This window comes from Cetorhinus maximus, chromosome 5, assembly GCF_964194155.1.
Source record: "Cetorhinus maximus chromosome 5, sCetMax3.hap1.1, whole genome shotgun sequence".
Classification (NCBI taxonomy): Eukaryota; Metazoa; Chordata; class Chondrichthyes; order Lamniformes; family Cetorhinidae; genus Cetorhinus; species Cetorhinus maximus.
Window position 1 is genome coordinate 92506016 of NC_135883.1, and position 25124 is coordinate 92531139.

Sequence of the window (25124 nt, forward strand, 5' to 3'; positions counted from 1 at the left end):
TTACATGTGAGCATGCAGACACATAATTTCTTATAAAAATATTTAGTGCTATATCAGTTTTGCACACCTGCAACATCTATGGGTCCATAAATAATTATACTATAGAATGCTGCCTGAGGCAATGGAGTGAATGAAAGATGCTCAGAAATAATGGAAGAGTTGCTGGGAGAAGTCAAAACTGTTAAAAGGCAGCATAGGTGTTTGGCATCAACTGGAATTTAATGCTAAGACAGAGCGCATATGAAACTACAATACCAAGCAAATAAACAAAGATTATTTTTAATTCATTAACTCCTAAGAAGCAATAGAAATGGCAGGGCTGGTGTTGAGATATGACAAATGTGTTTCAGTGAGGGTAAATGCAGGATATTGCATATAGAAATAAGTAAGAATAAACTTCTATGTAACAGGAGGGTCCTCTGACTCCATTGGGAGACACTGTGAGGGATATAGATTTGGGAGTGATTGCTCATCATACTCTAAGCATCTGGTCAGTGTGAGGCAGTTATTAATGATGCAAATTAGAGAAGTGGTATCTCAGGCCAATAGACTGAGTCAGACTAAGTTAAACTAGCATTGCGCAGACCAATGGTGAGGTCAATGCTCGTGTAGAAGGCAGCACCCTGTAGATAGCCATGGTACTCCAGTGGTGGATGTTTAGGCTTGTGGATGAATTGCCAGTCAAGCGCACTGTTTTGTTATTGGTCTTGAATTACTATACCTTAGTTGTAGACTATCAAAAAAATGCACATCCCATAGCAGAGTAGTACTGCTGCATTTCCTTTAGCTATCCAACTGGTTACTTCTTCCAAAAAATTATATTGAATTTGCCACACATGATGCCTCTAGTAAATCATTAGCCATCCACACCAAGGATGACTCCTTAACTTTGCCTATGTAAGGTGTTAACCTTTCCTAGGCTTTGGTCATTGACAAGACCATCTTGCTTCACTTGCTTATCCCCTTCACCAACTCTGACCTCCCTAATCTCTCCGTGTTCCTGGAATTTTATTTCGCCCGCCTTCCTCGCCAGTACACACTCCAACTCTTAATCCTACCTTCTCCGGCCCTCTGCCAGGCATAGCACCTAGTCAGCATTTAATTCTGCATTTAATCCCCACTAGTCACTTACAGTCTGCCATCCCTGCTGTTCCACCAGTAAAGTTTCACCTCTACTCTGAGGGGCATGGACACGAGCACTTTCTGCATGGCTGCTGAAGGACCCTGGTAGAAGCCTACGCATGACTTCACTTAACATGGGACTTGGGGCATTGTCATTGCCCACATGATCTTGACAGTTTGGTGGTCATATTTATTCCGCCTTCGCAACTGGTGAGCTGAACTGTCTTCTTTTGCTTGTTCTGCTGTTTAGGACTGTTTAGACCTTACTTTGTCTGGCACCTTTGCCCAGCCTTACCGGTATGGGTGGCCCTACCAGGAGAAAGGAGCTCCTGACAGCATCACTGAAGGGATCGTCAGAACACACAAGCCTCTCCAGCGCATCATGGTGATGATCCACGGAACATGGACTGGCCTAGTTGTCCACCAATAGATCTGGCTCCACCTTACAAGCAATACTGTGCCTTCACTCTGCTGCCAGATTCTCCTCCTACTCTTGAATCATCCTGATAAGCAAGGATAATTTACCTAAGAAGCAACCAACTGCCTTCTCCCACACCTCAAGTGCAAGGATCTTCTGCAGTTTTACACTATTGCAACCTTTCACGTTTGTCTCAGTTACTACTACCTGTCTTATTCTTGATTCCACTGTCCTTCTCTTACCCCATTATTCCATTGCATTCCCTTCTTCACCAAACTGATATCTGCTATGAGATCCAGCTCCTGCACATTCCATTCACACTCACTGGCCACTCAGGTATCATTCTCTGCTCCAATATTTGCTGGCATCATTTGGTACAAGCCTTCCAACCTCAATGTGTTTCAGACTGCCATCACCCATCACTGCATCTCAAAAATCCCATCCCTGATCATTCCAACAACCAACTCTAACTCATTGAATTATAGAATGATAAAACACAGGTTGAGGCCATTTGGCCTATTATGGCTGTGCCATCTCTTTGAAAGGGCTATGATTTTGGAATTTTTTGGCAGCATAGATTCATTTGGTATATCCAAACCCCCTTTCCCCTGACAGGTCATAAACATGTTAATGTTATGCGAATGTATGCTCATCCACCCCACATTTCTGTGTAGATCTGATTATCACCTCCCATTGAATGCTCAGGTCAAACTCAAATGTCATCCTATGTGATTGGAACCATATCATCCCTCCTTGACTTCTCCACACTGATCACTACAGTCAACCACTCCATCCCCTCTACTTCATGGGCATTTCTGTGAGTCCCATCATTGAAATTCCATTTTTCCTATCTAGCTAACACATCCAGCAATAGCTTTACCTCCCACTGTCATATGGCACTCCACTCTACTCCAAAGTTCCCTCCCTTTTCCTGCTTACATGTTCTCTTTCCAATATTATCCATGGGCCTGAAGTCTACTTCCATAAATATACTGACAATCCAGACACAGATTGTTATCGCTGTCCTTGGTCATGTCATGTTGTCAGACTGTTTGCTTGATATCAATGGAATGTATGCTGCCAAAAGCTCCAGAATCATAAAAACAGGAAAAAGTCATTCGGCTCTTCAAGCCTGTTTCACCTGTAAGATCATGGCTATCTGTACCTAGAAAATTTTTGATTGATGCAGCCATTTGGGGAAAGAATTCCAGGTTTTCACTACCCTCTCTGTGGAAAAAATGCTTCCTGATTTCACTCTAAAGGGCCTGATTCTAAATTATGCCCTATTGTTCTGAGCCCCCCCACCAGAGGAAATAATTTATCTGAATCTACCCTCTCAAATCCCTTTGTCATTTTAAACAACATTAGAATTCTAAACCCAAAGGAAAAAAGTCAAGTTTATGCCACCTGTTCTCATAATTTAAGCCCTCATATCATTTTGGTAAACCTTCACTGTACCCTCTCCAAGACCAATATATTATTTCTGAGTTTGTTGTCCAAAACTGACCACAGTACTTCAGATAAGATTTCACCAAAGTGCTGTATAACCAAAGTATCACTTCCTAATCATTGAAACCATTGAGATAAAGGCCAGCATTCCATTCGTTTTTTTTTATTTACTTTTGTACCTGTGCACTAACATTTAGTGATTTGTACACTTGGGCACCTAAATCCTTTTGTTTCTCCGCAGTTCCTCCTTCCTCACCATAAAAAATTCCAATTGTCTTTCACAGAACTAAAATGAACAACCTTATGCTTCTCCATACTGAATTCCATCTGCCATATATTTGCCTACTCACTTGTCTATGTCCCTTTGTAATATCCAGCTCCCATCCACATAGTTTACTGTTCCTCCTAACTTAATGTTATCTGCAAGCTTGGGTATATAGCTCTATTCCTTCCTCCACATGATTGATAGTAAGGGTGAAAAGATGAGGCCTCATACAGATACCCAGGGAACACCACTTGTCACATCCCACTTGCCAGAGAATATTTCTTTTGTCTGCACTCGTTGTCTCCTACCTTCCAACCTATTACTGGATCTTGTGCCCTGACTTTATCTATTCAGCTGCTTCACCAGGCTGAACCACATAACGTAGAGCCACTGTGCTAGGCCAAATTGCAAACTATGTGCCCTGTTCATTTAGATGCTTTCCTCCAAACCTGCATCATTACTCTTATCCACCTCCATCTTACTCACATTCATACTTTGGTTCCTCCCGCTTTTGACTTGTCCGATGTCCTCCTTGTCAGCCTCCTGAAGTCCATCATACGCGAACACCAATTTATCCAAAATTTCACTGCCTGCATCTTGCTCCACTAATCCCATTGGCTTTTTATTTCCCAAAACATTTAAACCAAAATTCTCCATGGCCTTGTCTCCATCAACCCTGTCCCAGCAATTGATCTTCTGATTCTAGCTTCATGTGCATCCACTCCATCAACGATGGCAGTGGCTTTGGCTATCTTGATCCTACTCCTTGGAACTTCCCCTAAACCATAATGCCAAGCAACATCTCTGTCCAGCTTTAAAACCTCTTTAAAAATGTTTCGTTTTGACCTTTCAAACTCTAGTGCTGGTAAGTGTTCATTTCTGCTCTGTGAAGCATCTTGGGATATTTTTAACGTTTAACGCACTGTATAAATTCATGTTGTTATATCCCCTGGTCTTTCCGCATTTGCTTCTCCTTTCCATAACTCTTGGATTCACTTGTTCCCAGTAAGGTGCCATGATTCTACTAAATCTTGTTCATTGGCTAAAATTGCAGAAGGTTTTTAGGATCAATATTCCACTATTCTTAATCTTATGGACCTGAAGGAAAAATTGCATTAAGAACAAAAAATGGCCATTCAAGTACCACTGGGTCAGAAATGAATTACTGTATATGACAGGTTTAAAAATTCAATATAACGCAATACACAAAAGGTGAAAGAAATTAATAACCTATTTTAGTTTCACAAACGACAGGACGTAGTGTTCCAAATACTGCATATGGAACAAAGATCTTTTCCTGAAATGAGAAAAGCTGAATATATCAGTATAACTGCTTTTCAACAATTTTGATCAATTTCAACAGCAACATCTTGGAATTTTAAAATTGATTATTTATTTGATTTAGCTCCTGAAAAAGTAAAACATGGAGAGGCAACATCACTAATGAAGTGTTACAGAGAACTGGTCAGAAAAGCGTGTGGAACGTCATGATGGGGAGATGACTGAGACTGGCTGGACATGTACTTTGCCAGGTCTTCTTTGGCCAGCTCCATCTTCTTTTTCCATCTGGCGATGGGAGGCAAAGTACATTTAAGTACATTCAAGAGCGGACCACCACATGGGCTGGAGTGAGGTAAATTGCGATGGACCTGTGGCAGAGTATTGCTGCCCATTGTCCTGAATGAGACCAGAAGAACTAAGTCTAACAAAGTAAGCAGGTCCTAAAAGAGAACATTCTAAAATAGGCTGACCAAGTACTGTTGGATATGCAGTTCCGTCATGTTAACACAGTATGAAGGAATGGCAATATGTTTTCAAATAAGGATGGAGTGAGTCAGAGGGGAACTTGCAGGTAGTGTTCCCTTGTGTCTGCTGCCCTTGTCCTTCTAGGTAGTAGAGATTGTGGATTTGAAGGGTGCTGTCGAAGGGGGCTTGGAAAGTTGCTGCACAGGATTTGGGTGTCGTTGGCAAGGCCAGCATTTATTGCCGATCCCTAATTTCCATTAACTGAGTGTCTTGCGAGGCCACTTCAGAGTTAAGAATCAACCATATCGCTGTGGGCCCGAAGTTATACATAAGCTAGAGCAGTAAGGACGACAAACTTCTTTCCCTAAAGGACATTAGGAAACCTGATGGGTTTTTATGGCAATCCAGTAGTTACATGGTCACCATTGGTAATTTTTCAATAAGATTTCAATAACTGAGTTTAAATGCCCCAGTTGCCATGGTGGGATTTGAACTCAAGTCACCAGACCATTATTCTCGGCATTTGAATTACTAGTCAAAAGACATTTATGCTACCATTTCCTTAAATAACCCATGGCGAGTTGCTCAAGTGTATCTTGTAGATGGTACTCACTGCAATGAAAGGGTGAGAGTAGTGGAGGGATTGAATGTTTAAGTTGGTGGATGGGGTGCCAATCAAGCGGTCTGCTTTGTCCTGGGTGGTGTCGAGCTTTTTGAGTACTGCACTCATCCAGTAAAATGTAGAGTATTACATCACACTCCTGTCTCATGCCTTGTAGATGGTGAACAGGCTTAGGGGAATCAGGAGGTGAGTCACTCATCACAAAATATCCAAAATCTGACCTGCTCATTGATGGGGCTGGTCCAGTTAAGTTTCTGGTCAATGATCACCAGCCCAGAATGTTGATTTCTGGGGATTTGGTGATGGTAATGTTGTTCAAGGTCAAGTCCACCAGCAGGACAGACCCAGCAGAGGTGGCGGCACAGTGGTATACAGTGGGGAGGGAGTTGCCCTGGGGGTCCTCAACATAGGCTCCAAACCCCATGAAGTCTTATGGCATCAGGTCAAACATGGGCAAGGAAACCTCCTATATATTACCATGTATTGCCCACCCTCAGCTGATGAATCAGTGCTCCTCCATGTTGAACATCACTTGGAGGAAGCATTGAGGGTGGTAAGGGTGCAGAATGTCCTCTGGGTGGGGGACTTCAATGTCCACCATCAAGAGTGGCTCGGTAGCACCACTACTGACCGAGGTGGCCAAGGACATAGCTGCTAGACTGGGTCTGCGGCAGGTGGTGAGGGAGCCAACAAGTGGGAAAAACATACTTGACCTCATCCTCACCAACCTACCTGCCGCAGATGCATCTGTCCATGACAGTGTCGGTAGGAGTGACCACCGCACAGTTCTTGTGGAGACGAATGCCCGCCTTCACATTGAGTATATCTTCCATAGTGTTGTGTGGCACTACCACCATGCTAAATGGGATAGATTTCAAACCGATCTAGCAACTCAAGACTGGGCATCCATGAGGTGCTGTGGGCCATCAGTAGCAGCAGAATTGTACTCGAACACAATCTGTAACCTCATGGCCCACATATCCCCCACTCTACCATTACCATCAAGCCAGGGGGTCAACCCTGGTTCAATGAAGAGTACAGGGGGGTATGTCAGGAGCAGCACCAGGCATACCTAAAAATGAGCTGTCAGCCTGGTGAAGCTATAACACAAGGCTACTTGTGTGACAAACAGCATAAGCAGCAAGTGATAGGCAGGGCTAAGTGATCCCACAGCCAACGGATCAGATCTAAGCTCTGCAGTCCTGCCACATCCAGTCGTGAATGGTGCTGGACAATTAAACAACTCATGGGAGGAGGAGGCTCCACAAATATCCCCATTGTCAATGATGGAGGAGCCAGTACATCAGTGCAAAAGATAAGGCTGAAGCATTTGCTACAATCTTCAGCCAGAAGTGCCAAGTGGATGATCCATCTCGGTCTCCTTCGGAGGTCCCCAGCATCACAGATGCCAGTCTTCAGCCAACTCGATTCACTCCACATGATATCAAGAAAGGGTTGAAGGCACTTGATACTGCAAAGGCTATGGGCCCTGCCAATATTTCGGCAATAGACTTGTGCTCCAGAACTTGCTACTCCCCTAGACAAGCTGTTCCAGCGCAGTTATAACACTAGAATCTACCCGGCTACCTGGAATGTTGCCTAGATGTCCTGTACACAAAAAGCAGGACAAATCCAACCCATCCAATTACTGCCCCATCAGTCTACTCTCGACCATCAGTAAAGTAATCGAAGGGGTCATCAACAGTACTATCTAGCTGCACTTGCTTAGCAATAACCTGCTCGCTGATGCCCAGTTTCGGTTCCGCCAGGGCCACTCAGCTCCTGACCTCATTAGAGCTTTGGTTCAAACATGGGCAAAAGAGCTGAACTCCCGAGGTGAGGTGAGAGTGACTGCCCTCGATATCAAGGCAGCATTTGACAGGGCGTGGCATCAAGGAGCCCTAGCAAAACTGGAGTCAATGGGAATCAGGGGAAAACTCTCTGCTGGCTGGAGTCAAACCTAGCACAAAAGAAGATTGTTGCATTTGTTGGAGGTCAATCATCTCAGCTCTAGGACATCACCGCAGGAGTTCCTCAGGGTAGTGTCCTCGGTCCAACCATCTTCAGCTGCTTCATCAATGACCTTCCTTCCTTCATAAGGTCAGAAGTGGGGATGTTTGGTGATGAATGCACAATGTTCAGCACCATTCACAGCTTCTCAGATACTGAAGCAGTCTATATCCAAATGCAGGAGGACCTGGCCAATGTCCAGGCTTGGGCTAACAAATGGCAAGTAACATTCGCACCACACAAGTGCCAGGCAATGACCATCTCCAACAAGAGAGAATCTAACCATCGCCCCTTGATGGTCAATGGCATTACCATCACTGAATCCCCCGCTATCAACATCCTGGGGGTTACCATTGACCAGAAACTGAACAGGACCAGCCATATAAATACTGTGGCTATGACAGCAGGTCAGGGGCTAGGAATAGTGCAACAAGTGACCCACCTCCTGACTCCCCAACGCCTGTCCACAATCTACAAGGCACAAGTAAGCAGTGTGATGGAATACTCCCCACTTGCCTGGATGAGTGCAGCGCCCGAAACACTGAAGAAGCTGGACACCATCCAGGACAAAGCAGCCCGCTTGATTGGCACCACATCCACAATCATTCACTCCTTACACCACTGATGCACAGTAACAGCAGTGTGTACCATCTACAAGATGCACTGCAGGAATTCACCAAGACTCTTTCAACAGCACCTTCCAAACCACAACCAATCTAGATGGACAAGGGCAGCAGATAGATGGGAACATCACCACCTGGAAGTTCGCCTCCAAGTCACTCACCATCCTGACTCGGAAATATATCGCCGTTCCTTCACTGTCGCTGGGTCAAAATCCTGGAACTCCCTTCCTAACAGCAGTCTGGGTGTACCCACACCACATGGATTGCAGTGGTTCAAGGCGGTAGCTCACCACCACCTTCTCAAGGGCAACTAGGGATGGGCAATAAATACTGGCCCAGCCAGCAAAGCCCACATCCCGTGAATGAATAAAAAAAAAGGGGGAGATGGTTAGTTTCTCTCTTGTTGCAGATGGACTTTGCATGGCACTTGTGTGGTTCCAATATATTGCCATATATCAACCAAATCTAGATGTTGTCTAGGTCTTCCTGCATGCAGTCGTGGACTGTTTCATTATCTGAGGAGTTGTAAATGGAACAGAATGTAGCAGAATCATCAACAAGCATCCCCCCCTTTTGATGGAGGGAAGGTCATTGATAGCGTAACTAAAGATGATTGGGTTTAGTACATTACTCTGGAGAACTCCAGCAGCATTGTCCTCCAGCTGAGATAATTGGCCTCCAGCAACCATTTTCCTTTGTGTTAGGTATAAATCCGACCAGTGGAGGGTTTTCTCCTCTGATTTCCACTGAGTTAAATTTTTCTAGGGCTCTTAATGCCACACTCGATCACGTGTTGCTTTGATGTCAAGGACAGTCACTCTCACCTCCCGAATTCAACTCTCCTGTCCACGTTTAGATCGAGGATGTAATGACATCAGGAGCACAATGTTCCTGGCAGAACCCAGCGTAGGTTATTGGTAAATGCCACACTGTTGACTACACCTTCCATCACTTTGCTAATGATTATGAGTAGACTGATGGGGTGGTAATGGGTTGGATTGGAATTGTTCTGCTTTCTGTGGATAGGATGTAATTAAGCAATTTTCCACCTGTCAGGTAGATGGCAACTTTGTAGATGTACTGGAACAGCTAGGCTAGTGGTGGAGCCGATTCTTGGACACAAGTCTTCAGCACTACAGCTGGGATGTTAGCAGGGCTCTAAGCCTTTGCCATATCCCGTTTGCAGAGCCATTTCTTGATATCTCGTTGGCTGAATTGAATTGGCTAAAGACTGGCTTCCATTATGATGGGGACTTCAGGAGAAAGCCAAAATGGATTATCCACTGAGTACTTCTGACTCAAGATGGTTGCAAACACTTCAGCCTATTTTTTGTACTCACATGCTGTGCTCCACCAATATGGAGGATGGAGGTATTCATGGAGTCTCAGCCTGTTAGTTGTTTAATTGTCCACCATCATTCACAATTGAATGTATTAGGAATGCAGAGCTTTGTTCTGATATGTTGGTTCAAGGATTGCTTAACTATCAATAGGATGCTGGTCCTGCTGTTTAGCATGTACATAGTCCTGCATAATTTATTTTGGGGGTTACATTTCCTCCAACTCCATAATTTCAGATATTTGAGGACAAAAACCCTGGATTGACACATCCCATGCAGTACTGAGGGTGTACTGCATTGTCAGAAATACTGCCTTCCGGATGAAACATTAGACTGAGGAACTGTCTGCCTTCTCAAGTGGGAAGAGACTATACCAACTGTCACTATTGGATAAAGAGCAAAAAGTGCTGTGTAAGGCATCCTGACCAATATTTTCCTCTCAACTGACATCTCTACAACAGATAACATTGCTGCACCCAAGTTTGGCTGCCACGATTCCTACCTTACGACAGTGACTGTGCTTCAAAAAAATATTTTAAGTTTAAGAAAGGTGCTATACAAATGCCAGTTTTTCTTGCCCAGGACATTTCCTGAGGACTGCCACCACTGAGGCAGCCAGCTGGATCAAAGCAAACAGATGAGCTGGTGCTGAAGGCACAAGGAAGCTCATCACTATTATTACAATGAGGCACATACCAAAATGGGTCATAACTGCTTTTTGCCCAGTATGTTTTCAGTCCAACAAGAAAGGTGACAGTCCTGGATCTATTCCCAGGAACTGAGGTAGGGCAACTAAGTAACAGAAGAGAAATAATCAACAAAAAAGTAGTGAGTCAGGTTTTATTGGTTGCTGACTGAAGGGCATGCGAGATGGCCACTACATACACCTGTCACTTTCCAGGGCACAATTTATCATAACTCCAACAAGTACAAGATTATCAAATTCAGTTACAGGTGAAATGATACACAGAAGTAAGCTAGTAAAACTAAATTCCTTTTCTGTATATACAGGAAAAGGAAGTAGTTGAAGGAAATAAAGAAAAAGATATTTTGGGGATCATGAGCTCATTGAAATGATGTTGTTAGGAAGAATCATGAGAGGCAACTAGAAGGGTACAATTCTATAGGGGGTGCAGGAAAAAGACCTCTGGGTACACGTGCACAAATCTTTGAAGGTAGCAGGGCGGATTGAGAAAGTGGTTAAGAAAGGCATATGGATCCTGGGCTTTATAAAGAGACAAAGAATACAAGATAAATGAAATTATGATGAACCTTTATAAAATTCTGGTTTGGCTTCAACATCAGCTTCTCCAATCTTTCTACCCAGATTTGACAATACTTCAATTGTCATGGGGATCTTGGTCAGACCCCATCTGGTGTACTAAATTCAGCAGTTGGGAGTAATTTAGAATTCAGCAAAGAAGGACCAAGAGATTGATTAAGTGGGGGGGGGGGGGGGGGGGGGAAAGAGAAAGGGAGGGGAATATGAGTCTAAACTTGCAAGGAACATAAAAGCCAACTGTAAAAGGTTCCATAAGTATGTAGAATTAAAAAAAGACAAATGTAGGTCCCTTGTTCTTTTACAAATTCTTCAGTTTCAGGCTAAGGAATTGGCAGAGCAATTAAACAACTACTTTAGTTCTGCCTTCAGAGGAAGGCACAAATAACTTCCCAGAAATGCAAGGGAACCAAGGATCTAATGAGAAGGGATTGAAGGAAATAAAGTATCACAAACAAGTGCTGGAGAAATTAATGGGACTGAAAGCCAATAGAAGCCTAGGGTCCCATAGTCTACATCCCAGGGTACTAAAGGTGGCAGCCATGGAAATATTGGAGGCGTTGGTTGTCATCTTCCAAAATTCTGTAGCCTCTGGAACAGTTGCAACAGATTGGAGGGCAGCAAATGTAGCTCCGCTATTTTAAAAAAGGAGGGAGAAAACAGCAAATTACAGACCAGTTAGCCTATCAGTAGTAAAGAAAATGCTAGACTCTATTATAAAGGATGTGATAACAGGACACTTGTAAAATAAACAGGATTAGACAAAGTCAACATGGATTTATAAAAGGGAAATCATATTTGACAAACCTACTGGAGTTTTTTTCAGCACGTAACTAGCAGAATAGATAAGGAACCAGTGGATGTGGTGCATTTGGATTTTCAGAAAGCTTTCGAGAAATTCCCACATAAGAGGTTAGTGTGTAAAATTAAAGCACATGGGATTGGGGCAATATATTGGCATGGGTTGAGAATTGTTAGCAGACAGTAGGAATAAATGCATCTTTTTCCAGAGTGGCAGGCGTTGACTAATGGGGTACACAGGGATCAGTGCTTGGGCCCCGGCTATTCACAATATATCAATGATTTGGATGAGGGACGTAATATTTCCAAGTTTATTGATGAGACGAAACTTGGTGTGAATGTGAGCAATGAGGAGGGTGTTAAGAGGCTTCAAGGCAATTTAGACAGATTTTGAATGGGCAAATACGTTGTAGATGCAGTATAACGTGGATAATCGTGAAGTTTGCCATTCTGCCTTTCCTACCGAAGTAGATGAGTATTAATTAAATGGTGGTAGATTGGGAAATGTTGATGTCCAAAGGAACCTGGGTGTCCTTGTACACCAATCACTTGCATGTGCAGCAAGCAGTTAAGAAGGCAAATGGTATGTTGGCCTTCATTGAGAGAGGACGAGTGTACAGGAGCAAGGATGTTTTACTGCAGCTGTACAAGGCCTTGGTGAGACCACACTTGTAGTGTGCACAGTTTTGGTCTCCTTACCTAAGAAAGGATATACTTGCCATGGGGGGAGCGCAGCGAACGTTCACCAGACTGATTCTTGGGATGGCAGGATTGTCATGAGGAGAGTTTGGGACGATTAGGCCTGTATTCACTGGAGTTTAGAAGAATGAGGGGAGATCTCATTGAAACATAAAATTCTGACAGGATGGACAGACTGGATGCAGGAGTGGTGTTTCCTCTGGCTGGGGGAGTCGAGAACAAGGGGGTCACAGTCTCAGGATACAGGGTAGACCATTTAGGACTGAGAAGAGGAGACTAGACTTCACTCAGGTGAACCTGTGGAATTCTCTACCACATTGGGGCTGTGGAGGCCAAGTCACTGAATATATTTAAGAAGGAAATAGATAGATAGATTTCTGGACTCTAAAGGCGTCAAGGGATATGGGGAGAGTACAGGAGCACGGCGTCAAGATAAAGGATTAGCCATGATCGTACTGAATGGCAGAGCAGGCCAGAAGGGCTGAATGACCTAACCCTGCTCCTATTTTCTATGTTTCACTTTTGAGTACCTCACCTTAGAAAGGATGTATTGACATTGGAGCAGGTGCACCACATGTAATGTGATATCAATAATTAGGTTCATTTCAAACTGATTTAAGTGGGAAGTGTTAATAAAAATTGTACTGACGCTTAGCTCTCAGACAGTTATTCTTTTAATTAAGTACCATATGTATCCCTGATGATAGACAGCAAAGACCGAGGTGATATATAGGACTCTACCCATGAGAAAAACTTTGGAAAACAGAAAGGGGAAAAATAAAGCACAGGATTCCATAATAAATTGACATCAGCACCATGTGTTTATTATCTTGCAAGTGAATGCCTTTAGGAACCACAAGGAGAAAACTTGGAAGTAGTTTTAAATGCCTAACATTCCACAGAATTGCTGGCAGATACAATAAAAATCAAGTTTTTTGATAAACCTGATAGCTTCATGGTCATTTATACTGATACTTACTTATTTCCAGATTCTTTTAAATTGAACTCAAATTCTCAAATGAAGTGGTGGGATCTGAACTTGCATTCTCTGGATTAGTTCAAAACTCTATTACTAATCACTATACTACCCTAGAACCACTGGATTTCCACTACACTGACGAAATATGCTACACAATGACAACTAAGAAGTGACTATGCTACCATACAGAATCAGACAGCAGTAATTTCATCATCCTCCTAAAAATCAAGGAATATTGATGACCTCGGGCCTAGGAACATGTTCAAATCCTGGGTGAGTCAGCCAAATAAGATGCATGCAGAAGAATGTCAAATTCTTTTCCTGTTTGGTAAGTGTGTTGCCTTCCCTCATGAAAGGCCTTTGTAGCATGCATCTCCTTTTCCATCCGACCAACATGCCTTAAAGCTGCAGTCCTACAATATGGCACCTCAAATGAAAATGATTCGCTCTTAAAGCATTTGAGCCATATTCATAATTTAGAAAAAAATGCCCCCTTATGGATTAAACTGCAGTTTATATATTGCTCTCCCAGAAGGATTAAGATGGAGCTTTTGTTTGTCATTATCTGTCATAATACAGTATTCCATTCATAAAATCCAAGTTTTATTTGTAAAAATTGGTTTTACATGGTGTACACATTACCAAAGATTACAACTATGAATAGACCTTGGTGAAATGAAGCTGGCCTTCTCTGCATAACATCAGTGACCAGCTTTGAGGGAGAAGTGTTTAGTCACTTATACATTCAGCACGTTTTCATCTGGATTTCAGTGTAGTTGGCACTGTTTACTTGGTTTAGGCAAGGAAAACTTAGTCCCTTACGCACCTACCCCCCACCCCCCAAAAATGAACTCAACCTTGAGTGGAACAATTATTACACTACATAAAATAAACGGAGAAAGAACCAAAGTTGATTTGTGAAGTAAGGGAGATTAATACTTTGAAACATCGAGCAAAAACAGTAATCAAAATAAAACAACCATCCACCATCTATATGGAACACTTTAGGACTGGATTTTCAACTGCAAACAGAAAATATTGCAGTGCTAATAATACTCCGCTTTACCTCAACAACCTATGAAATAATTTTCCTTATCCAATGCAGGTTACTGTCAAGTAGTAGAAGAAATTACCTGTGCCATCTTACTGGCATCCATCTGACATTGCTGGGCCTATATCGTCAAGTGTGATTTGGCAATGCTGTTAATTTAAATATGACAAATTACTTTATTGAATTATTTTAATTAGATAAGCCAAGCCAAAAATGCAATTAGCATTTGATCATTTACTCACTTAGTCCCAGTTCTAGTTAGCAGCACTAATAAGAACAGAGCACCTCCATTTCCCAAAATCTTTACACTTCTGATTAACGACACTCAACTCTCATCTATGGCATCAGGTTTATTAATGTAAAGGACGGGTATGCATTAGTCAAAAGGACATTCATCACTGGATTTCTATGCTCTTCTTCCCTGTGGTGATAATGGCTATGACATTATTGTAACCGAATATCTGCTGCTGTGATGACTGTAAGGATGTGGATTTCCCTTTTCCGCACTGTGATCTATACCATATTTGTGCTTGTAAAGCAATAACATTGACATCATAATACAACATTCTTATAACAGCAGAAACACACTGCAAAACCATAAGCATATACGGTCATGTGTCATGCATCAACTTAAGTCACAATTGACAAACTTGTATATCAGTGCCTCCAACATAGGGAAATACAGGGCTCAGACGCAAATCTTTCAGATTTTAAACTTATACCAAAAACTTGCATTTTGTATGTGCCATATTACATATAAAAATAAAATTAAGTACAATTAACATCCCTTGTTTGGATTATTTACCAAACTTCACTTGTGGTTTATGATGCAATCAAAACCCAAGAATATTGTTCCCTTACGCTTCTCTTAGGTATCCAATTTTATACAAAATATGGCATTTAAACAGGTTCCTTCACTCATCACTAACTGCTAATAAAGTTGCCCCAATGAATCCGAAAGAAAGGTCTAATAAAATGATAGCTAAACAAGGCATATTTGAATATCAACAACATTTAAAGGCAATTCGTGCCTTAGTTTGGTTTTATCCTTAAACTAATAGGGAATCTCACATTGGTCTACAAAAACATAAGAATGCTAGCTAGCCCATGATTGTGACAGCCAAGTATAAACCAAGTTGCACATCATAATGATGCAATGGAATAGCACAGCTTCTTACTTTACAATACTTAGGTTCCATATTTGTACTTTTAAAGCGTTAGGGGAAAAATATAGCCGTTTTTAAACCTTTAGCAGTATGTGATCAAACATCCCTGCTGCACTCTTTAGTTTAAGGCGAACTAAAATTCATCAAAATTCTACATGTTGCATTAAAATAGTACTTTAAAATTGAATAGGATCGTCTTTACACATTTATTGAACACTTATTTAGTGCAAGGCATTGTAGATAAATTATTTGTCCATATCATCCAAGAAAGAAGAGTCCAATGATGGTAATCCTTCGAACATACAGTTCTTTTATATAAAAAAGGTCCCATTTGAGAATGTCTGAATTATTGTCAAGCTCAATTTTGCTTTTTTAAAAAAACACATTGACCTTCACAGACACTTACGGAACTAAGATTTGAACAAAGAAGACACATTCTTATCCTCAGTTGATAAAGAAAGACACTGAACTGGGCTTCAATGGTTCACAGGTAAGTGTAAACATTGGATATTTTGGGTCCCTTGGTCTGAAGCCTGGAAGTGATTCCATGTTGACTTGTGGTCATTTTCCCATACGTTGTTCACAGGCTGCAAACTGTTGGAGGGCAGAAATAAATCTTTCATAACTTAAGTTGATGTGTGAAGGCAATGATCTAGAGGTAGAAGAGGGGAGGGAAAAAAAAAGTCAACATACCATATCACTGAAGTTCAAAATGCACTTTTTAAAATGTTTCTTAACCTCTAATAAGATTTAGGCTAGCCACATTGGGGTGGATTTTGACTTTTGGGTGACCAATTGGTGCGCTGGCTGATTACCTACACCCACGCAATTTCAAGTCCCAACTTTATTTCAATCCGACTGCAAAGCTGGTGTGTCAAACAGGCACCTCACAAGATGAAGACACGGCCATATTTAGTTACCATTAAGGTAAGTGCTGAGAGAGGGTCACAACCCAGAGGAGTCTTCCAGCTACTTAAGGTCTCCAAAAAATCATTTTATGCTTTAGTTAGCTAAGCCTCTTCAGCTCTTAAGCCCGTAGACACGATGGGAGCATGCTCTGCAAGCAGCCACCTTTTAGAATGGCACTGACAGCACTGTCAGGAAAAAAAAAACTGGCACCAGGCGCAACAAATCAGTCCACTACTTTGCACTGTAACTAACAATTCACAACACAAAAATAAAAGCAAAACACTGCGAATGCAAGAAATCTAAAGTAAAAACAGGAAGTGCTGGAAATACTCAGCAGGTCAGGTGGCATCTGTGGAGGGACAAAACAAAGTTAATGCTTAGAGTAGAATATAACTTTAGACCTACAGGAACTGACTGTTCCAAAGTCATATGAAATAGGACTAGGCCATACGGCCCTTAAGGATGCTCCCCCATTTGATAAGGTCACAGACGATTTGAATCTAGCCTCTACTTTCCTGTCCAACTCCCAAAACCCTTTGACTCCCTCGTCAGTCAAGAATACAACTTAGCCTCAAGCATATGCAACGATCCTACCTCTATTGCTCATTGGGCAAGGGAATTACACAGGTGAACAACTCAAAAAGAAAAAAAAAATCTCATCTCCATCTTAAATGGAGAACCTTATTCTATCCTGAATGCCAATTCTACTTCCAAGCAGTTTCATAAATGAGTTGAATACAATGATCTTAACCAGTTTTTCTTTAGATTCTTCATCGTCCTTTGTAAAGACGACAATTTACCTTTTACAGCCCTGAATCTGTATTCTAGTTCTGCTGGTCTGCAAAATCCAAAGTTGCTTTGGGTTTACTTTCTATGTCCCGTTAAGTATAATCTTATTTCTTTAATGATACTTTTAAACAGTTTTTGAAACTTGAACACTCTTAACTTAAGTTGCCTCTTAAAAAACACAAGAAACTTTGGAACAGCCTTGTTGCGCTGATCCTGACTGCCTCCAGGGCTTGGGTGCTCCTTTACTCTATGGTGAGCTATACACAATAGCCTAGCTTTAAATTTATGAGACTTTTAATGGCAATATTACCTAGCATCATATCACTCATTAACACCAAAATGTTCAGCATGGTGAAAAATGAACCAATTAATACTCCTAATTTCTTCCAACCACCTCCTTAGCAAATTCCATCCCATTCATGGAGTACATGTACCCCCTATGCTTATTTCCACTATGCAGTACTTTGCATTTCAAACTGAACTGCATTTCTTACCATCACCTTGGGTGCAAATGCCATCGAGTTTTATGCTAGATCTCAGCTGTCTCCTATTAGAAACCAAGTACTAGGTTTTATTTCTAGAGGGATAGAATTGAAAGGTAGGGAAGTTATGCTAAACCTGTACCAAACCTTGGTTGGACTACACTTAGTATACTGCGTGTGGTCCTGGTTGCCATATTATCAAAGGATATAGAGGCACTGGAGAGCTCAGGAAATATTTTACAAGGAGACCACCAGAAATGCTTGGGCATACATATCAGGAGGGCATACATATCAGGAGAGAATTGACAGGGTGGGTTTCTTCTCTTTCGGAAAAATGGCCCAAGGGTTACCTAATAGGGGTCTTTAAAATTATGAAAGTTTTTTGAAAATTCTTTCATGGGACGTGGGCACGCTGCCAAGACCAGCATTTGTTGCCCATCCCTAACAGTCAGAGAAAGTGAGGATGAGCTGCCTTCTTGCACTGCTGCAGTCCATCTGATGCAGGGACACCCACAGTGCTGCTAGGAAAGAAGTTCCAGGGAGTGACAGTGATGGAACGGTGATATAGTTCCAAGTCAGGATAGTGTGTGACTTGGAGTGGAACTTGCAGGTGGTGGCATTCCCCTGCTTGGGCTGCTCTTGTCCTTCCAGATGGTGGACTTCACAGGTTTGGAAAGTGCTGTCAAAGGAGCCTTGGTGAATTGCTATAGTGCATCTGCTGCCATTGTTGGTGGGGGAGGGAGTGAATGCTTAAGTTGTGGATAGGGTGCCAAGTCCAGCAGGCTGCTTTGTCCCGGATGGTGTCGAGCTTAAGCGTTGTCGGAGCTGCACTCACCCAGGCAAGTGGAGGGTATTCAATCACGCCTGACTTGTAGGTGGTCAACACACTTTGTGGTCTCAGGAGGCGAGTTACTCACCGCTGCTCCTGTGGTCACAGTATTTATATGGCTGGTTCAGTTCAGTTTCTGGTCAATGATAAGGTCCAGGATGTTGATAATGGGGAGTTTAGTGATGGTAATATCACTGAATGCCAAGGGGAGATGGTTAGATTCTCTCTTGTTGGAGATGGTCATTGCCTGACCCTTGTGGGGCACGAATGTTCCTTGCCACTTGTCAGCCCAAGTCTTAATGTTGTCCAGGTCTTGCTGCATATTGGCATGGACTGCTTCAATATGTGAAGCGTTGTGCAATGTTCAGTACCATTTGCAAACAGCAGCGCACATCCCCTCTTCTCACCTTATGATGGGTGGGCCTGGGACACTTTCGTAGGAGTTCCTTAGGGTAATGACCTGGAACGGAGACGGTTGGCCTCCGAAAACTACCAATTTCCTTTGTGTTAGGTACAACTCCAACACGTGCAGAGTTTTACCACCCCCCCCGCCGATTCCCATCGACTTCAATTTTGCCAGGGTTCCTTGATGCTACATTTGGTCAAATGCTGCCTCAATGTCAAGGGCACTCACTCTCACCTCACCGAGTTCAGCTCTTTGGTCCATGTTTGGCATATAGCTTTACTGAGGTCAGGAGGCGAATGGCCCTGGCAAAACACAAATTGAGCAACAGTGGCCAGATTACTGTGTGTAGGTGCTGTTGCTTCATAGCAGGTGACAACACCTTCCATCACTTTGCTGTTGACCAAGAGAAGGCTGATGGGGCAGTAATTGGCCAGATTGGATTTGTCCTGCTTTTTCTGGACAGGACATACCCAGGCAATTTTCTACATTGTCAGGTAGATGCCAGTGTTGTAGCTATACTGGGATAGCTTGGCTAGGGGCTAGTTCTGAAGCACAAGCTTTCAGTAATATTACCGGAATGTTGTCAGAACCCATAGCCTTTGCTGTATCCAGTGACTTCAACTATTCTTGATGTTACATGGAGTAAATTGAATTGCCAAAGACTGGCATCTGTGATCATGGAGACCTCAGAAGGAGGCGAGGATGGATCATCCACTCGGTATTTCTGGTTGGTGATGGTTGCAAATGCTTCAGCCTAGTCTTTTGCACTGATGTGCTAGACTCCCCAGTCACGGAGGATGAGATATTTATGGAGCCTCCTCCTCCAGCGAGTTGTTTAATTGGTCACCACCATTCATGACTGGATGTGGCAGGACTGCAGAATTTTGATTTCATCCACTGATCGTGAGATTGCTTAGCTCCAGATAGAGAGAGAATGTTCCCTCTTGTGAAGAGGAGCATAATTAGAGCAAAATACCTATAAGGAATCACTAAGTAATCCAACAGGGAATTCAGAAGAAAGATCTTTACCCAAATCCTCCAAATGTGGAACTCTACCACAGGCAGTGATTGAAGTGAATAGTGTAGATGCATTTAAAGGGAAACTAGACAGGCATAAGGGCGAAGGTGGGAATAGATGGTTATAATGGTAAATTCAGATGAGAAAAGTTGGACGAGACTCGAGTGGAGCATAATCACCAGCATGAACTGGTTAGGCAGAATGGGCTGTTTCTGTGCCATTTATCCTATGTAATCCTACCAAGTCCCACCTAGCTTAGGTGTCATCTGATAATTTAACTAATTTGCAGTTAAACAGTTCCATAACTAGAAACAGAATTTCAACTACTCAGAATGATAGTTTTTAACATTAACATTAAGTGACAGACTGACGGAAGAAAAGCCAAAGTGCTAAAGATTTGAGTTTGAGTTTAAAAATAAACTGAAATTTGCTTGGTTTTGCTGAAATGGAAGTGTTTTTTTCTCTCAAAGCTTAAAAGAAATTCTGTCTCTCCAAACAACATTTTTATCCTCATACTACGAATCATTTTAAAACTTTGTGGTCCAGATCTGTGTAATTCTAATTTACCCTTTTCTAGGTCATCTGGCATCACATTATCTATGTGGAGACACAATGGCTTAGAACAAGTTAATATAGTATAATATATATGTACCGTTAACTCAGTTAGCAGCTGGAAGACTTTCCATTTTCCAAATCTGTAACATTTTGGCACAATGTCTTGACTCCGAATCATCAAATCCCCAGAAAATAAGCATTACTAACTCAACTACTACAATTTGGAAATCATAAATAATAATTTTTTTAAAAATGGAGTAAACACAAAAGTGTCATATTAAGCATTATGAAATAACACCCCATTTAATTCGCAGGCTGCAATGTTCGTACGTTTTATCTGGGGTGGCACTGAAGCAAAGGAATTAGACATGCTGCCCTCTGCAGAGGGGGAAATATATTGCCAGGGTTTTTGCTCGCTCAGTAACTTCTGCTAGATCACTGAAGGATCAGGTTGAGTGATGACTTTTTATGCTCTGCAACTTCCTGTAGCTCTGATGAACAATATTATAGACCTCGTACAAAACAAAGCTTTTTGAGAGTATAGATTTATGCTGCTGTCAATGGAATTCAAACTGCCTAAACCAAATTCTTGTTCCAATTGCTAGAATTAAAAAGGCGCAAAGAATGGAGAAACAAGTACTTTCACTAGAACAATTTCATTATATTAAATTTAGATTGAAGGCTTTAAGAGTTTCCATACATTGGCTTTCCAATGATCATTTTAGATCATAAAATTATAGAATAATTAGAACATAGGAGGTCATTCAGTCGATCATGCCTATTCAGGTTCTTTAAAAGAGCTATTCAATTAGTGCTACATTCCCACACTTTCCCATAGCCACACAGTTTTTCCACTCCAACAATTGACCGAATTCACTTTTGAAAGCTATTATTGAATCTGCTTCCACCAGCCTTGGAGGCAATGCATTCCAGATCATAGGAACATAATTTCCACCACTCCACCCACCTCATATCGCCTCTGGTTCCTTTGCCAATTACCTTAAATCTGTTTCCTTTAGATACCCAGCCTTTTAGCTTTGCCATGTTCATCACCAAAACCTACATTATTAAAATCTCACATTAACCTTCTCTGATTTAAGTAGGACAACCCGTTTCTCTGCTTTCTCCATGTAACTGAAATCTTTCATCCCTGTGGAGGATACCATTCTAGTAAATCCTCTCTGCACCATCTCCAAGGCCTTGGTATCCTCCAGGTTGGACCTAACCAGTGTTTTCTAAGGGTTCAGCACACAACTTATTTGCTTTTGTACACAATGCCTCCATTTATAAAGCCAAGGATATATACCATTTTAACTGCCTTAACTGGTTTCTATCAATTTCAAAAACTTGTTTAGTACACATGTCCAGGGATTATTTGGTTTAGATTGCCTCTTATTATTCTTCCTACCAAAATAATGCAGAGAAGTGAGTAGTGATTGAAGTTTCATCTGTCACGAGTGTCCCCATTTCACCAATCCTCCACCTCGTTTACTCCAGTTACTGGATTTATCCTTTTCAGAACAGCGATGTAACATTCATAATCCTCCAGTCTTGTGGCACCACTCTCATATATAAAGGAAAATTAGGCAATTGTGGCCAGAGCATCCAAAATTGTCATCCTCAATTCACTCAGCAACCTTGCTGGGAGTGCAGTGTAGATTTACCAGAATTGATACCTAGACTCCAAGTGTTAATTCAAGAGGAGGGATTACACAAACGAGTGTTGTATCCCCTGTAATTTCAAAGATTAAGTGGTGATCTGATCAAAGTTTGAGATATTAAGGGCAAATGATGGGGTAAATAGAGAAGTAGTCAGGAGTCTCGGACTAGAGGGCATAGTCTAAAAACTAAAGCTAGGCATTTCAGGGTGAAATTGGGAAACTTTCCCATGCACAAAGGTGGCAGAAGTTTGGAACTCTCTTCTTCAATGCCAATTGATGCTGGGTCAATTGTTAATTTTAAATCTGAGATTGATAGATTTTGTGTTAACCAAAAAAGGTATTCAGGGATATGTGGCAAGGACAGTATATTAAGTAGGACACAGATCAGCACAGATGCAATTGAATGATAGAATAGGCTAGAGAGGATAAATGGCCTATTCCTGTTCCTGGGTATCCAGACCAGATGACTTTTCTGCTTTGAACACTGCCATCCTACTTGTACCATTTTATTCACCTATTTTTGCCCTAGCCAATTTCTCTACTGCCTTCTCCTTCACTGTGATATTGGTAACATCCTCCTTAGTGAAGAGGGATGTAAAGCACTCATTTAGTGCCACCGGCATGCCCTCTGCCTCCATAGGATGATTTCATTTTTGGTCCCCAATTGGCCTAATTCATTCATTATTTATAGGTTTAAAGGGCTTTTGGGTTCCCTTAAATTATGCGCTAATATAGTCTCAACACCCTTCACCCCTCATTTCTTTTTTCTATTATTCTCTGTACTTTTTGTATTCGGCATGGTTCTTCACTGAATTATGAACCAGACATTTACCATAAGTTAAAATTGAAAGAGGAGGCTTAAGTTCTGTATCTTTGGTCATCCAGTTCTAACAATGGATACCCTTCCTTTCCCTTTGGTGAGAATAGTTCCCATATGTACCTCATTTACTGTTTTAACTGCTAATCTTGTATCCCAATCCGCCTGGGCCAGAACACTTTTTAGCTCACCGAACTTAGCCCTCCCCCAGTTGTGCATTTTATTTCATTTTGCATTGTCCTTTTCTGCAACTTCTCTAAACCTAGTGATATTGTTTCCCAGTGCTCCCAAGATGTTACCAGAAATTGCTGCATCTGATTCATTAACAGTGTTGCGTTGTACTATTGAGCCACAATTAAGTCAAGACAGTGGATGCCTGCACTGCACAGACAGCATGACAGCTACACAGTGTCACCTAGTGGTTGCACAAAAACAACAAAAGCACCAACTTAAATTTGATGTACCCCTGGAGTGATTCCCTCCCTCATTAACATGATTGTGAATAGGTTAAATAGCTTATAACAGAAAAGTTCTTCATGCTCTTCTCCACCCAAGAAAACCATTGCTCTCTGCTGACTTTCAATGGCACCAAATCAACATCCAGGCGAGAAACTGAACTGGATCAGCCTCATGATTGCCACAGTTGCAAGAACAAAGCAGAGGCTGGGTACTTCACAATGAGTGATTCACCTCCTGATCCTTCAAAGCTGCTCCACTGCCTGCAATACTCAAATCAGGTGCGTGATGGGGATAGTCACTCACCTGGATGGCTGCAGCTGCAACACACAAGAAGCTCAACACCATCCAGGACAGCACAGTCCACTTGATTGTTGCCCCTGCCACTTGGGCTCAATATCCACTCCCTTCATCATCGGTGTACTGGGGCTGGAGTATGCACTACCTGCAAGATGCAGTGCAGTAACTCACCAAACTTCCTTCAACAGCACATCCCTGTCCCATAATCGCTATCTGCAAGATGGACAAGAGCACTTTTTGGGGATCTGCAGGTTCCTATTCTATCAGTCCATTGCCTAATACAATGAAGTTCCAATATGTTAAAGCACCTGTTGACAACAGTTTCAAAACACACTGACATTTTGCTAAAATATACAACAGCAATATCCTCCATCTAGCATTCCCAGCATAAAGTAGGAATTATGTTTTCATTGGAAGATTGACTTACTACAAAGTACTTAAACTAGTAAACAATGTATTTGATTGCTTAAACAATCTTAAACTTTTAACTAAAATTAGACTCCCAAAGACACTTACATAATCTCAGTAAGTCTGATGTGCCAGGGCAGAAAGCCAAGTGTACTTTCCACAGGACCAAATTTCAAAACTAGATCTGGGTCAGGTAAACCGAATGCACTTTCTAAAAAAAAGAGAAAGTATATACACATTTTAAATATGCAAGTATCAAATCAAACACGATTTTTTTTTGTATAAGTTTGTTAAACAGTGAACTCCAACATGAAAATACCTACAAAAGGATCAAGCTAACCATTAACAGCACAGTGCTGTCTCATGTTTTACAGGTATAGTACAAACATATAAAAATGGAATTATATTGAAACTTGATTAAATGTTCTAAAATGCACAGACAACTGAAGAACACTGCAAAAGCATTACAGTACTGTAATTCAGCTGTCAAAAGCATTTCACCATTATTGAAATAATCTCAAATGACATAGGTACAATGCACTGCTTGTGGTAGATGCTTTGCAGAAATTAGGGGGTAGTGCCTGCCCCCACTTCTCATCTACATGTTACCACTCTGACACCAGCCAAAAACGCGTCAGGTTCCACATACATACTGCACTACCACCACTCTTGACCCCCGACACCCAATAATTGTCAAACTACTTGACCAACATCTGTACTGGATGAGAAGAAATCTCCTTCAACTGAATATTGGCAAGACCAAAACCACTGCATTCAATCCCTGCCACAAACTCTATTCCCTAACCACAGACTCCATTTCTCTCCATGAAAAATGCTTGAAGCTGAACCAGTCTGCTTGCAACCTTTATGTTATATGTGACCCTGAGAAAGCTTCCGACCGCATATGTATTTCAAACCCAAGAC

At 41.8% G+C, this 25124-nt stretch overlaps 1 protein-coding gene across 2 annotated transcripts in view; it reads right to left on the reverse strand.

Moving 5' to 3' along the window:
• Positions 1–13934: 13934 nt before the first annotated feature.
• The window catches only part of nus1 (NUS1 dehydrodolichyl diphosphate synthase subunit), a 40416-nt gene continuing 29226 nt past the window's right edge, over positions 13935–25124 (reverse strand). The window contains exons 4-5 of one of the 2 annotated variants that reach the window (XM_078542200.1): positions 24309–24411; positions 13935–16222 (exon numbers count right to left, since the gene is read on the reverse strand). In XM_078542200.1, coding sequence (XP_078398326.1) covers positions 16132–16222; positions 24309–24411 — 194 coding nt within the window. In that variant the 3' untranslated portion in view covers positions 13935–16131. The remainder of the gene's footprint in view (positions 16223–24308; positions 24412–25124) is intronic. The other variant, XM_078542199.1, reaches the window with a different exon arrangement.